Source organism: Condylura cristata, unplaced genomic scaffold, assembly GCF_000260355.1.
Source record: "Condylura cristata isolate star-nosed mole 26May11 unplaced genomic scaffold, ConCri1.0 scaffold00040, whole genome shotgun sequence".
Lineage (NCBI taxonomy): Eukaryota > Metazoa > Chordata > Mammalia > Eulipotyphla > Talpidae > Condylura > Condylura cristata.
The window spans coordinates 4,096,887-4,110,962 of NW_004567141.1; the positions used below are offsets into that span (position 1 = coordinate 4,096,887).

Genomic DNA, 14,076 nt, shown 5'->3' on the forward strand with positions numbered 1-14,076 from the left:
ACACCTCATGATGTGCGAATCCTCTTCACTGCGCTTCTCCACTGGGCTGTGAGGGCCAGGGGACTTGAGCAATCTCCTCCCCAGCACTTCTCCAAGGGCAGTCGCCTGCCTGCACTTGCCTGCTTTCCCTCTGTCTGCACACGGGGCCTCCATTGCAGAAGAGATGGAAGCCGAGCAGCGCCAGCAGTCTGACCCTCTAGGTCAGGTAGAATAGTAATGATAGATGCTAGAGAACCCAGCTGAACAGTCAGAGGCCCCTGGATTGAAGGAATCAATCAACAATGTTCTGGGCTCATCACAGCTGACCATTTTTGTGTGTGTTAAAAACAGAAAAGAGTATTTTTTCAAAGCTGCCCCAGTTGGTAGGTCAGTCTCCTGCTATCTCCTGGATAATCTCCCTTTCCCTCCCCAAGGCTGACAAAGGCCGGCCGGTAAGGGTTTGCCTGGCAGAACTGGCAACACTTTCCCATAAGGGTTCCCACGAAAACCACCTCACACTTGTGGTACATCTGGCCACTCGGGGTATATCTGGTCACTCAGGGTATATCTGGTCACTCAGTCAGCCTCTCATTTCTAGCACGAGAAAGTGAAACGAGCTAAGCTGTTGTGAACTTTCCCATTCTACCCTCACCTTCCTCTCTTTTAGCAGGGGGTCATGTCTTTGTGACATCTGTGACTTGCTCCTGCAGGACACTGAGCCCAAATTTAAAGGCTATGAACAGGCAGCCAGGCAGCCTGTCTGCAGCTGTAATCAAGTTGGCCAGGTCTCCATTAGCAGAAACATAGCTTAAAAGAAGGCATTCAAAAGGGCGGAGGCTTGCTCCACTTCCCCTCAAGCAGACTGAGTATAAACCTCTCCTTTGCACGGAGTTCCAAAGTACCTTGGGCCGCCAACCCCAAAGAGGAGATGACAGTGGGATGTCAGCTAGAGAGGGCTTTCCAAGGCTCCATTGCCTCTTTCCTCCATGGGTCCTGGGAAGCGCTACTGGGGCAGAACCAGCCTGAGAGGGCACCTCCCCGCTCACCATGCCACTTTGGGAGTTTAAGCAAAACCATCAACCATCCGCCATCCTGATTTTCTGGGGTCTCAATGGAGCACTCTATGGCTTCTGCCCTTCGAATGCAGAGGGTTCTAACCAGAATAGTGTTTTAATAGAGGAACATATATCTTAGGCAGTCAAGATAAATTTCTTCATGGAGGCAGGAAGGTGGACTAGACGAGGCTTCCCAGTTTCTCTCCACTTAAAGATGTCTAGCTCCCTGTAAAATGTGTCTGGAGGTTGCTGTGTCTGTTAAGCCCTAATTATGAATTGAGTAGATGGCAGTGCGTGCTCTCATCTTTGCTTCTTTTAGAATCCACTATCTGGATGTAATGAGGGAAGTCACCGATAGTGAAAGCTAACTTGGCCCTTTCCATTAAGAGGCTGCCATATGACGAGGGGACTGACATCAGCAACCAGAAGAAAGTGGCAGGCAGGAGGCTGAAATTCTGACTTCTTTCTGGTCCTCTCCAGAGTATGTCTGTTTGGGAAGAGGGGAGGAGGAAGGATGATAGGAGAGAAGGAAAAGGAGTGGAAAGAGGGAGGAAGACTGGGGAGGAGGAAAGAGGAAGAGAGGAGGGAGTGCAGAGAGAGCCATCTGGAGCAGATGTGAAGATAAAAGAAGTCATGTGGCCTCCTAAACAGCATGAAACAGGACAGGGGAAGAGGAAAGAAGGAAACAGAAGAATAAGAAAGGGGGAAGGGTAGATGGAGCTAGGAGAGGAAGGAAGGCAGTGAATCAGACGTTAATGGCAAACTGTGGTTCTTTAGGGAAAATTAAAGGAAGTATTCTGGGCTAGCTCTTTCCCCTTGTGTTCGCCTCTAAGTGGTGGAATTACCACCTCTGTTCTTTTTAGAAAGATGCTGAGTCTTTGCCTTGAGATGACCTTATCTATGTGACGGGCTCAAGTTAGCAGCCTGGAAAGCTTGCGTGATGTGAGTTGGTTTTAAGAGACAATTGCCAAGGACTCGGTTGGTCTGGGTATGTGAAAGCGCATAGCGTCCTAGCATGGAATGTCAGAAATGGCCGGTGGGGGCGAGTGAAGAGATGAAGGACCGGGACAGAGAAGGGTTAGCAGCTGTCTGTACGACTTCCATGGGGTCAGATTCGAGAGCAAATCGTGACTCGGATTTTGCCTTTAGATGTGCCAAGTCCTCTATCACAGTGGCCACCAGTTGAATCTCGTGGGTCTTCTCTGTCCAAAGCCTATTTCCCTGGGAGGACAGTGGGAGGAGAAAGGGGCCTCTCCAGTGAGGTCATACTTTCCACAGGACGCGGTAAGCGGAGCCCAGCAGTGCATAGAGAGGGGTGGCCGGGATGAAGCGCCTACCTCCTCCACCACGCTGGACCCACGTCTCCTCCACACGGATCCTCCCACATTTGTTTCTAAGAACTATTTTCCAGCTGGAAAACCTTAGAAGCTGGAAAAACAAGTATCCCAAGGGGAAAAGTATGAGGTGTTCTTAACTAAAGAAGGATAAAATAAAACATAAATGAAAGTGACAAATGGAGGAGGGAAGCCTGGAGGATTTACAGTTGGATTCTGTTTCTGCAACAGATTCTATGTAACAACTAAAATAACATCAATTGGTTTCAAACCAAGGTGTTTCAGAGAGAAGCTCATCTTCTAAAACTGACATTAAGCAGATGTCTCGCTGCGCCCTCTTTTCCCCTCCACCCAAAATGACTCAATTTGTGCTACCTTTTACTTCATCATCACTTTCCTTTTGCAGTTCAAAGAAGCATCTCGCATGGAGCCTCAGGGAAAAGCTCAGGGTTCCCAACAGACAACCTGGGAGGTTCTATTTGTCACTAACTCCTGAAGGGCCCACAGAGTGAGTCCAGCTTTAGAAAATGGCTATATGAAATGGGGTTCCTGCCAAGCCAAGGTGGTGCCCAATGTCTTTCAGATGCCTGCAGAAGCAAAAAGAAGGCAGCCAAGGCACAGCCAACGTCTCCTTGTCATCTCGGCTTCTGGCCACTAACTAGCGACAGCTCTCTCTCTGCCTTCTAACTGCACACGTCTTTAATGGAAAGATGCTGGACTCTGATATATCTGCTTTGGTGGGTGAAATCTCTCAAACACACCAGGTCTGTGCCAACAATGTCAAGTTGTTCAGACAATTATATACCCTGCTTAATGGTTGATAATTACACTGTTACTGGGATTGCTGAGAGAAAACAATGATTAAGACTATTTACAGCCGCACACACAAATCCTTCCTTTCCCTTCCTGAGCAGGCCTTGCCTTGGACTGCATGGTGTCCATGGTAACCAAACAGGAAGCCCTACCTTGAGTAAAGGCACTTGCAATAATAATCTGGAGATGTGCACAGCCTTTGGAGGCAGGGGGAGGGGAGGGAAGCAGTCTCAGCAACGCAAATACTGAGGAAGGAGTGACTCAGCTAGAAAAGTCACATTTGTTAGTAAAATGCCACTGGGGTTCCTCACTGTGGTTGACCCCAGAGTGAGGCAACTGACTTTAATTTGACTAAAAACACTGACAATGAAGAGAGGGGAACCTCCCTGTTCCTGTCTATAGAGAAGTATGCACTTTATGCAGCAGGGTTTTGTGCAAAAGGAGATGAAAGGCATGTGCCTTATCTTTAATATGAAAGCGGTGAAAGGGTCCTCCTTATCTCTTTGTTCTTTCTGCTTTGATCACACCTCTCTCCACAAGGAGCAAAACACTCCATCCCAAGAAGCTGCTATAGACTCAGGAGCAAAAGACAGTGCAGGAAATCATAGCCCAAGGAGAAGGCAGGGCCAGCCCTGGGGTCCTGCCTGCCCCCCTTCAGAGAAGGCAGGTGGGGGGAGCTGTGAGGGGACCAGGGAGGTAGCCATGGGCAGCTTCTTGGATGGGCACAGCTCCATGCTGAGAGGAAGAATGGCTGGTATTTAAAAATAACAGAGGCTCCCAGCAGGACCCATCCACCTATTGGCAGACTGGAGCAGGGCCAGCCTGCCAGTGAAGCCTGCTCCCAGGCACGAAGCCCACCCCCAAGAGCCCCTAGGAGCGGCTGGAAGACAGGAAGGCTTTGGTCTTTGGGCAGCGGTACCATTCCTTTCTGGAAGGAAGAATCATCGTTCCCTGGTTTCCTGGTGACAGTTGGAGTGGCGCCAGACAGACTCCTACTAACCATTGGGAGTGTTTGTTCTAAGGCCTTACACTTATCCGTGATTTATCCCCAGCCCGGTGCTAAGCCCAAGCCATTAACTGCTAGTTCAGACCTGGCCTGCTAACATGCCCTGGATTTTAGTTGAATAGGGTAAGAACGGTGCCTGGCCCTGACACAGCAGCTCCGGACCCCTCCTGCTCACTGGCCTCCGCCCAGGCGCTGGCTGGTCTGAGTCTGGCTGCCGTGGCACTGAGGTCAGTCCCAGGAGGCCAGCAGGTGGCGGCGGCTGGGAGGGAGGCAGTCCCCTGCTGCTGAGGAGTTAATGACCTTTCCTCTGCAGATGGTGCTCTCTTTTTCCCTTCCCTGGAGAAACAGGGGTACGTGTGACATCTTTGGGCACACAGAAAGGGAGAATTTTCATGGAAGCATAACAGGGGTGTCAAAAGGGCTCCCCTGGGAGCGCTGTAGTGCCCCACCATGGAGACCCGCAACCGTTCTGTCCAGCTACTCACACCCCAACTTGCCGCCTGGGTATTTCAGGGGTGAGATTCAGTACCCTCTCTGGAAACTGACAGGTGAAGACGCACTGAGGTCAGGGAAGAGATCTCTGCCCACACGATCCTCACCACCAACCAGTGAGGAGGGCAGAGAAGCATCCACTCCCAATTGTCCGGAGGAGGCTGAGGTCCACAGGCCAAATACACAGAGAAAGTAGGATGGCGGAGGGAACTTGGCCTCCACAGCCCTCCCAGGCACTGAGCAGAGTTGGGCAAGAGTGGGCCAATGTAGGTGGCCTGGCTAACAGATGGGAGAAATATACCTTAAAGAGATGCAGGGTGGCCGGGCACCCAGTGGGGGGTGGGGGTGGGAGGGGCTGGCTTAGCCCGGCAAGCTGGGAAGCCCAGAACCTCAGCAAGCAGGTGTGAAAGCTGAAGTCTGAAGAAGTCGGAGCTGGCCCAGCCATGTCGTCAAACAGGACCCAAACCGGTGGCCAAGCCATCCCAGGCCACGGTCTCGAGGCCGCTTCAGTGTTCTTCCCAGGCCCTGCCTCCAGGAGTTCTGGCTAAACTGTTCTGGATGTGGGGCCCAGGGCCCGGGGCCTCTGTGCAGGGACAGCACACAGGCTGTCAACCCGCAGCTGGCCCCACTCCTGACGAGGAAGGCCCCTCCGGGCTCACTACCGGGGTCTCTACTCCTTGCGCGGAGGGGGCAGGGCGACAGGCAGGGGCAGGTACTCACCATGATGCCCGTGAGGAGACAGACACCTTTCCCACAGTACGTGTGAGGCACCATGTCTCCATAACCAATGGAAAGGAATGTGATGGAGATGAGCCACATGGCACCCAGAAAGTTACTAGTTACATCCTGCTGGTCATGGTACCTGCCAAGGGGAAGACAGGAGTTAGTTGAGGCATCTCTGTGGCTGCGGTGCAGGCTTCAGGCAAACCTGGAGGGGAAGGAAACGCCATCTGCTCAGGCAGACACAGCCTGGTGGCACTCAGATCCCAGTTGCTGAGACCCTGTGCACCCAGTTACCGCTTGCGGCTCCACAGCACCCCTTCGCCCCCTCCATCAGCTGGGTCCCAGAGGTAAATGTTTTGTCATGATTTATGCCATACTGGAGCCATCCTTTTGGTGTTGGTAAAATAGCTTTGGATGAAATCATGCAGTAATAAAATTTAGATTTCCCCTTCCAAGTCGACAGTCACAATGTATATGGATGTGATTAATCTGAAATCACAAGCTCACAAACAGGGAAAATGTCAGAAAAAATCACCAAGCACATTTAGCAATTTCCTGGAAGAAGGTTCATGGATCCCAAAGACTGGCACCTTCCCCGAGTGGGTGGGGGCTGGAGGGCTGCAGAAGCTAGGGCCGGAGGGAGCCGTTTCTAAGGGAGGCGAGGGTCTCAGCCTCCTTTCCCGAGCTGGGCGGAGGCCCGTGGCTCTCTCACCCTGAGAAGAGCCAGTCGGAGACATATCGCCACCATTCCCTCTGCCCAAGGCCCATCCCACCCCACCCTCTTCTTCCCTTCATCCCCCATCACGAAGCCCTTGTGTGCAGGGCTCCGTGCCAGGCTGAAACACGAAACAGGAGGACTCAGCCCCTGACCTCATGTGGCCTCTCTACTGCTTGGGGCCTCTGCACCTGCGTGTGTGGCCTCTCTGTGCGCCCCGGTGTTAGTAGGATTTGGATAAGACGCTCCTGCGTCACTGCCTTTAGACAATGGTCCATATCACTAGGCGGCTGGGGACGCCTAGGTAGCCTTTGACTGACTTGTGGCCATGGTCTGAGGTGGCTTGGGAGTAGCTCAGAAATGACACCAAGAACCCGCACAGAAAGTTCTCCCTGTATACAGGGCTGACATGTCCTCTCCTGTTCCCCCTAAAAATTGATTACCCTTTGTCTCCCCTGGAACCTGCTCCCATAAAGTTGATTCTTTTGTCTCCCTGGACCCTGTTCCTCCTGCCATTGTCACTTCATCCATCATGCTTGTTCATTACTGCTAATAAAAAGCAAGAAATCTGTACTGGGCAGCAGAGTCTTGCCTTGTAAACCTGCTCCACGACTTGTCCCTCAGACATGTCCCTGGGAGTGCGCTGGTGTGCTCCTGGCCACCAGAATCTCAGGGCTCTCAGCTCAGGGGAGAAGGTGTGCAAGATGCAGACATTTGCAGAAGGGCTGCAAGCAGGTGGGCAAAGGGCTGCAAGCAGGTAGGCAAAGAGCTATGGAGACAGGAGGGGCAGGCAATGACCTTGACTCAAAAGTAGATGGTTAGTCAGAGGTGTGAGCTTCCCAGGCAGGCCTGGGGCAAGGGTGTTCCATGCAGCACGAGGCCCAGAGTTGGACTCCAGAGAGGGAAACAAAGGGGAGGAGGGGTCCCAAAGACTGGCACCTTCCTGGAGTGGGTGGGGGCTGGAGGGCTGCAGTGGGTTGAGGGGGAAGGTGAATGTTGCCTCAAGATTCTCTCTAATGAGCTCGGCCCAAATGATGTAAAAGGGCCTCTGCAGTTTATCCTGCAGGGATGTTACTCCTCAAGCTTCTTGGAGGCCACTGGGTAGGAATAGGAAAGGTGAGGCTGAGCGGGGACACCAAACCCCCTGGGCTGCAGGGAGCATAAAGCCATTTCAGAATCTTTTATTATTATTATTATTTTAAATATAACTGGGGTACAGGCCAGAAGTGCAGGTGCAGCAAGAGGATTCACCAGAGACAGAGTGGGGAGCAGAACAGGCAGAAGGACAAACTGCTGAGGGAAGCAGCGGGGGGTCAGGAGAGGGCTGCCGAGCCATGTGGGTCAGCTCTGGGGCAGGGATCGAACTGGCACTGAAGCGGCTGCAGCCAGCCTCCAGTGCTGCGCCCCAACCTGCTGCACCCCAACCTGCTGTGCCACCAGGGAGGACCCCATTTCGGAATCTTAATTCCCAGAGTTGCATTACCAGTGGGATTTATAGAATTAGAACAAGTGACCTGCTTGAGACTGGATGTGGCACCTGGACCCCACAGACAGCACTAGCTGCTATCTTCAGTGCCCTCCATGCCCCCACAGGGTCTGGGCAAGTGGCACATGTTACCTTCCGTCCCCTTCAATGTGCATGGAAAGCTGCAAGTCCAGGTGCCCTGGGGTTAGGCCCAGCAGGAGGCAGCTGTTCTGCTACCAGGATGGAGATGGAGGCACGGAGTCAAGGAACACGAGAGCATATTTTACTGCAGGGCCGGTGGAGAACTACAGAGCCCCGCCACACGTGGCTGTTTCTGGTCCAAACACTCTGATTCTCACAATGTCCTATCAGCATTTTACAGGCAAGCGACTGGAAGCACAGAGACATTAAGTGACTTGCCTGAGGACACACAGGAGAAGGTGGAAGCAGAGTCCATGCTCCCTCTGCCACTCCCTCAGGCATCAGAGAGGTGGGTGAGCATCGTGCCCCTCAGGGGTTGGGAAGCAGTTGTACTGAGAGGAGTGTACCTGGACTCTAACAGCACATGACTTAGCTTCAGAGACCAGGAAGCCTGACACTGGAAGGCTTTGGATTCCAGGATAAGAGGTTTGGATTTGGTTCCAAAGGTCATGGAATGTTCTTGAATGGAGGAACGACAAGATGCACAGCCTGCTTGGAACAGAGGTCTGCAGGTGGTTGGCAAGATATTTCAGAAGATGGAATGAATGGAAGTGGGCTGGAAGGTAGGTGCAGAGTATAGAATCAGGAGGGAGGTACAGGCAGCAGCCCTGGTCATCTACCTGAGCCTGGCCCAGAAAGCACATCGCTGGTGCCTGTCCAGCCCCACTTGAGTCCCCGAACTGCAATAGTGTTTTCATAGCTATCTGCACCCCAGGGGAGCAGGTAGCTCCTCCCCAAAACTCTGCTGGTGGAAGACCTGACCCTTCCTTCCCACGACCTCTGGCTCCCCAGTGGCACTGAGGGAGGGCATTGTGAAGGGCTGTTCCTTGCAGTCAGCCTTGCTGCTCGGGGGTAGCCTCTGTGTGCTGTCTAACTGTACACAGCACAAGCAGGCAGTGCCTGACTCTGACCCCCAGGGTGGGATGTGGCCTGCCCTGCCCCAGTGTCAGCCCCAGCCTACTCTGACATGCCCTTCCCATCCCATTCCCCCAGCCCTGGGCCCTACCAGGCCCTCAGGCCACCTCAGTCCCCAATTCCAAGTGCTGCTTTCCAGCTGGGAGGGTGGGCAAGACCCAGCTTCAGGCCTGTGCTGAGTAGCCAGCTCTCCCTGGAGGAGTGGGCTACAGACTTCTGCTGCAAGATTATGGGTGCAGTGTCTGCTGAGGAGAGGAAAAGCAATTGTAAGAATATCATTCTGTCACTTCAGTCACTTGGCTGATCCTTTCTGGGGGGGCTATGGAACATGCTGCGAAGACCTGGATAGGCCCTCAACTTGCCAGAGGCTTGGAGCATCGTCATGGAGATAAGACATGCGTGAGCCTCACCAGGCAGGAAGTGATGTGAGCCGGGCTGGTGATTCAGGACTGTGGGAGTGCAGAGCAGAGAGAATGTGTTTCCAAAGCCATTCACAATTTTAGAGTGGCTTACACTTGTCACAGATCCACGTACTAATCTCATGCTATTTTTTACATTAGAGAATTTTGGGGGGAATGTGGTTCCAAGATTTTCTTTAATGGCTAAAGAATTGGAAAAGGTGTGGGGTTTTTGAGGGTAATTTTTAATGTGTCATTAGGGTGTGGACTATGTTTTCTTAGTTCACTTTTTTAATATTAGGAAATAGTGACAGATCGGAGTGGTGGTATGATTGGGGGGAAAGGTGGATTACTTTTGTTCTTTCCTCAATCCCTCTATAATTAACAGTTCCAGTCCTTTGCTTTCATTTATTTTTTTTCCTAAAGATTTATTTATTTATGAATACAAGGGGTACAGGCCAGAGGGGTGGGGGTGAGAGGATTCATCAGAGACACAGTGGGGAGCAGAACAGGCAGATGTACTGAAATACACTGCTGAGGGAAGCAGTGGATGAGATAGGAGAGGTCTGCTGTGCCATGTAGGTCACCTCCATGGCCGGGAATTGAACTTGGTGTTGCAGAGGCTGGGGCTACCTTCACAGTGCTGCGCTTTCAACAGGGAGGGCCCTTGGTCCCTTGCTTTTAAAAATAAGCAGACAACCAGGAATCCCAGGCACCTGTGGAAAGTCTAACATTAAAGACACTGACTAAATCAGTCAATTAAACAAAGAAAAAAGAACTGTGGATCAAATATAGACCATTCACAGAAAAGAGCTCTTGAACAAAATGCTATATTTAACATTGTAAGAGAGAAAATAAGGCACTAGACCCATGAGACAAGAACGGCATGCTCTACCAAGAGTCTCCCTTGAAGGCAGAAAGGTAAATTGAGGAAATCTCCCAAAAGGCAGAAAAAGACAGAGAATGCAACAAGAGGAGAGGAAATTGGTGAGTTACTCTGCCGATTCACATAATAATAGTTTCAGAAAGAGAATTAGAAAAAATGGAGAAGAAAAGAAATAACCATTATAGTAATCACTAAAAAAACGTTTCCTTGGACTGAGAGAAATACAAGTCCCCACTGTTCCCAGCACAGTGGATGAAAGAAAAGAAATATTACTGGGAAGTTTCAGAACTCCGGGGAAGGGGGTGAAGGAGGAGAGGTAGGGGAAGAGGAGGGGAAGGAGAAAGAGGAGGAGGAAAAGAAAGCAGGGGAGGGAAGAGGAGGAGAAATGAGAGAAAGAGCAGGAGGGGGAGGGGAAGGAGGAGGAGGCCAGAAGGAAGAAGAGGGGGAGGGGGAGAGACAGAGGGCCGGGCAGGAAAAGAGGAGGAGGAGGGAGAGGAGGCTGCGAGGTGCCAAACACAAAGAATCAGAAGCAGATGAGCTTCGGACTGGCCCAGCAACAATGGAAGCGAGAAGGCCACAGAACACAGCCTGCAAACTTCTGAAGGCAGTGGTCTCCGAACCAGAATTCTAAACCAGGGAGAGCAGAATTCCGAGCCAGTCAAGGTATGAGCTAAATTGTGGGTGGCCTGAAGACATTCTGAGACACGCATGGCTCCCAAAGGGGCACCTCTTCTGTGTCCCTTCTCAGAAGGCTGCAGGAGGCTGTGCTTCTCCTGATAAAGGAGACAGCCAAGAAGAGGGAAGACTTGTGATGCCGGAGACTGGCGATGGCAGAGGACCGAGGCCCAGGGTCTGGGCTGGGGAGACCCTTGGGGTTGCTGGGCTCAGGGTGAAGGTGAACCACCTGACTGGAGCAGGCCGAGGCTCAGGACTGTCCCTTCAAGAGGACAGAATTGACAGAAAATCTGACGAGCCTAAACATCCTGAGAGGCTCAGGAAACGGCTCAGATTAGAGCTGAATTGGTGATAAATGCCTAAAACCTGAGTAAATGAACAAACATGGCAATTAAACAAGAAGAACAAAAAGTTCTGCAAGAAAGGAAAAGGTATGGCACTTCACTCCCAGCTCAGCTGTGAAGAGAATCAAATTAGTGTGGACTGAGTAATGTAAACACTGATGACAGATCTACCCAAAATTATGATATAATTATGACAAGCTGGGGACAGGGAGCTGCGTAAAGGAAGGGGATAAATAATACTCCAACCAGAGCATCAACAGTCACGTGATTTAGGGACGTGAAGGTGAGGACCTCAATGAGTTAGCGGGAGGTGAAACTCATTTCCTCTCGAGCAGGGTAAAAATCTGAAGAACTGGTGGAGGACACACATTCCAGAGACAATGGACTCTAAAATGATGCATACTGAACTTCCATAATATCAGACACAAAACCAAACCGAAGAGAAAAAAGAAAAAATACACATAACAGAAAGTCAAAGTGTGCGTGAACACACAACCCAGGGCTGCGGGTCTGCACGTGTGTCCTCTCCACTCTCAGTTCTCCCATCAACCCCAGGGGTAACCAATGGCCTGAATTTCATATTTATCTTGCGCTTGTTTTTCTTGGTTTGCTTCCCTATTGGTATGCATGCTGAGACAATATAGAATTTAATTTTGCCGAGCTTAATCAAAATGAAATCTCACTACAAGAGTGAAGTAGGCAGCGTCTAAAATGGTCCTCAATATTCCTTGTCCTCCTGGCCAGTTCACATACTTGCATAATCCTCTTCTTTCGAGGGTGGGCTGGCTCTAGCACTGGTTTCTGACAAACAGAATGTGGCAAGGGGAGGGAATATCGCCTCTCAGGGTGGGTTCTATGAAGGCTGTGGCTTCCTGTCTTGGGTGACCTGTGGCTTGTTCTCTTTTGGATCACCCTCTCACCCTCAGAAGAAGCCACTGGCCATACCAGGACCACCCTGGGGAAGGGCCCATTAGGCAAGGGACCACAGCCTCTACCCCATGTGAGTGAGCCAGGAGGCAGATGCCCAGAGGTAGAAACTTGAGGTGAGACCACAGCACTGGCTGCCAGTAGACAGTAGATTGTAGACATCTACAATCTCATGAGAGACCTCGAGCCTGAGGTCCCACTTAAGCTGCCTGGAATAGCTGACCCCAGCAACTGTGAGATCATAAATGTTTGTTGTTTTAAGTTGCCAAGTTATGGGGCAAATTGTCAGGAAGCAATAGATAACTAATACAATGAATTGTTTTTTCCGCTCAACATAATGCTGACATATGTAGCTTGAGTGTATTTTCATTCATGTACTGTGTTTTATCAGGTGAATATATCATTGATTCATTGATATGTGGATGATATATAGATGAGGATATTTAGATTGTCAGGGTTTTCCTCTCAGGAGCAAAAACTATTGCTATAAACATTCTTAATAATAGCTATTGCTATATTGCATAAGTGTTTCTCTAGGACATATAACTACAAGTGGATCTGCTGGGTTTGTAGGATCTATTCACATTTAATTTTATTAGAAAATACTAAATTGTTTTCCAGAATGGCAGCACTGTGAGGTTTCCCCTCAGCAGAGAGGAATGCCTCCTGCTCCAGGTCTTCATCAACTCTCATCATCGGACATTCACTTGTGCCAACTAGTGGATAAATATCATGCTTTTACTTCTTTGATAAAAGCAGAGTATTCCTCATATGTTTATGGGTTATTCATGTTTCCTCTTCTGTAAAATATCATTCATGACTTTTGCCTATTTTACCATTGTTCTGATTTTGTCTGTTAGCCTTCTTTATATATTCTAGATAGGAAGACTCTTGTCAGTGTGTTGCAAAGATCTTTGGTTTGTGACTGGTCTCTTACTTACTTTGTTTATCATATATTTCACGAGCAGACAGTTTAAATTTTACTGATGTTGAATTTTTCATTTATAATTAATAACTTGCATGATTTTTAAAGAAATCCCTTCCTGCCTATAGATTTAAGACTTTCTGTGAAATGTATTTTTTAAAGATTTATTTATTTATTCATACAGAACTGGGATACAGACCAGAGATGCAGAGGGTGAGAGGATTCACCAGGAACAGAGTGGGGAGCAGAACAGGCAGATGAATGAAGTACACTGCTGAGGGGAGCAGCGGGCGGGTCAGGAGAGGTCTGCCGGGCCATGTGGATCTCCTCTGGGGCAGGCGGGGATGGAACTCACGCGGAATTGGCCTAAGCCTCTTAGTGTAGTGCTTTAACCTGCTGCGTCACCAGGGAGGGCCTCTTTTAAATAATTTTAAATGCTGCCTTTCACTTTGAAGTCAGCTGGAATCGATCTTGTGTAAGGTGTGAGGTAGGGACATGATTTTTTTTTTTCATATGGATAACCAATTCTCCTAGGCCCATTAAATGAGCAGTCCATCCTCTTAATCTCATTGACTCTAAATGTTGCCCCTGTCATATATATTCTAAGCAGAATAGGTGTTATTTTGGGATTCTCTATTCTGTTCCAAGAGTTGCATTACAGCTCTCTTTGTTATCTTTTCTAACACATAATAGTGTTCAATAAACATGTGGCATGAATATGGCCTGACTGCTGCTTCTCCTGTCCCCTAGTGTGAGGTTCACATCAGTAATTCGGTAAAGCCCATTAAGGAGATTTCAGTTCTCTTCAGCAGATAAACTTTTATTAAAATAGCTACCAATAAAAATAAAAATAATAATAAAAAGAATCCTAAATTCCTGAATCATATACAGTGTTGTAAGCCAATGTTACCTTAATCAAAAGATTATAAAAAATTAAAAAAATTCAACTGAGAAAAAAAAAATAGCTACCAAATTCCTTGGACTTAGAGTCAGCTCTCACTATTAGTACGAACACAGCTTCTTGACATCAGCTATGACCCAACTCTTTCCACACAGATCTTAGAGATTTGAAGGTTTTAGCCATTTATCCTGGGTCTTGTTTGTGTTGGGTCCTTTGCCTGGACAGACCTCCCCACCTCCCCCACAGAATCATATGCACACTGTTGTGTGGAAACAAAGAATGAGCCATGGGTGCTGGAACAGAAAAACAGGAGGCAGGAAGT

At 49.5% G+C, this 14,076-nt stretch overlaps 1 protein-coding gene across 1 annotated transcript in view; it reads right to left on the reverse strand.

Moving 5' to 3' along the window:
* The window catches only part of KCNN3 (potassium channel, calcium activated intermediate/small conductance subfamily N alpha, member 3), a 61,694-nt gene that overhangs the window by 16,299 nt on the left and 31,319 nt on the right, over positions 1–14,076 (reverse strand). Inside the window, exon 3 of the mRNA XM_012733255.1 lies at positions 5,400–5,541. Coding sequence (XP_012588709.1) covers positions 5,400–5,541 — 142 coding nt within the window. The remainder of the gene's footprint in view (positions 1–5,399; positions 5,542–14,076) is intronic.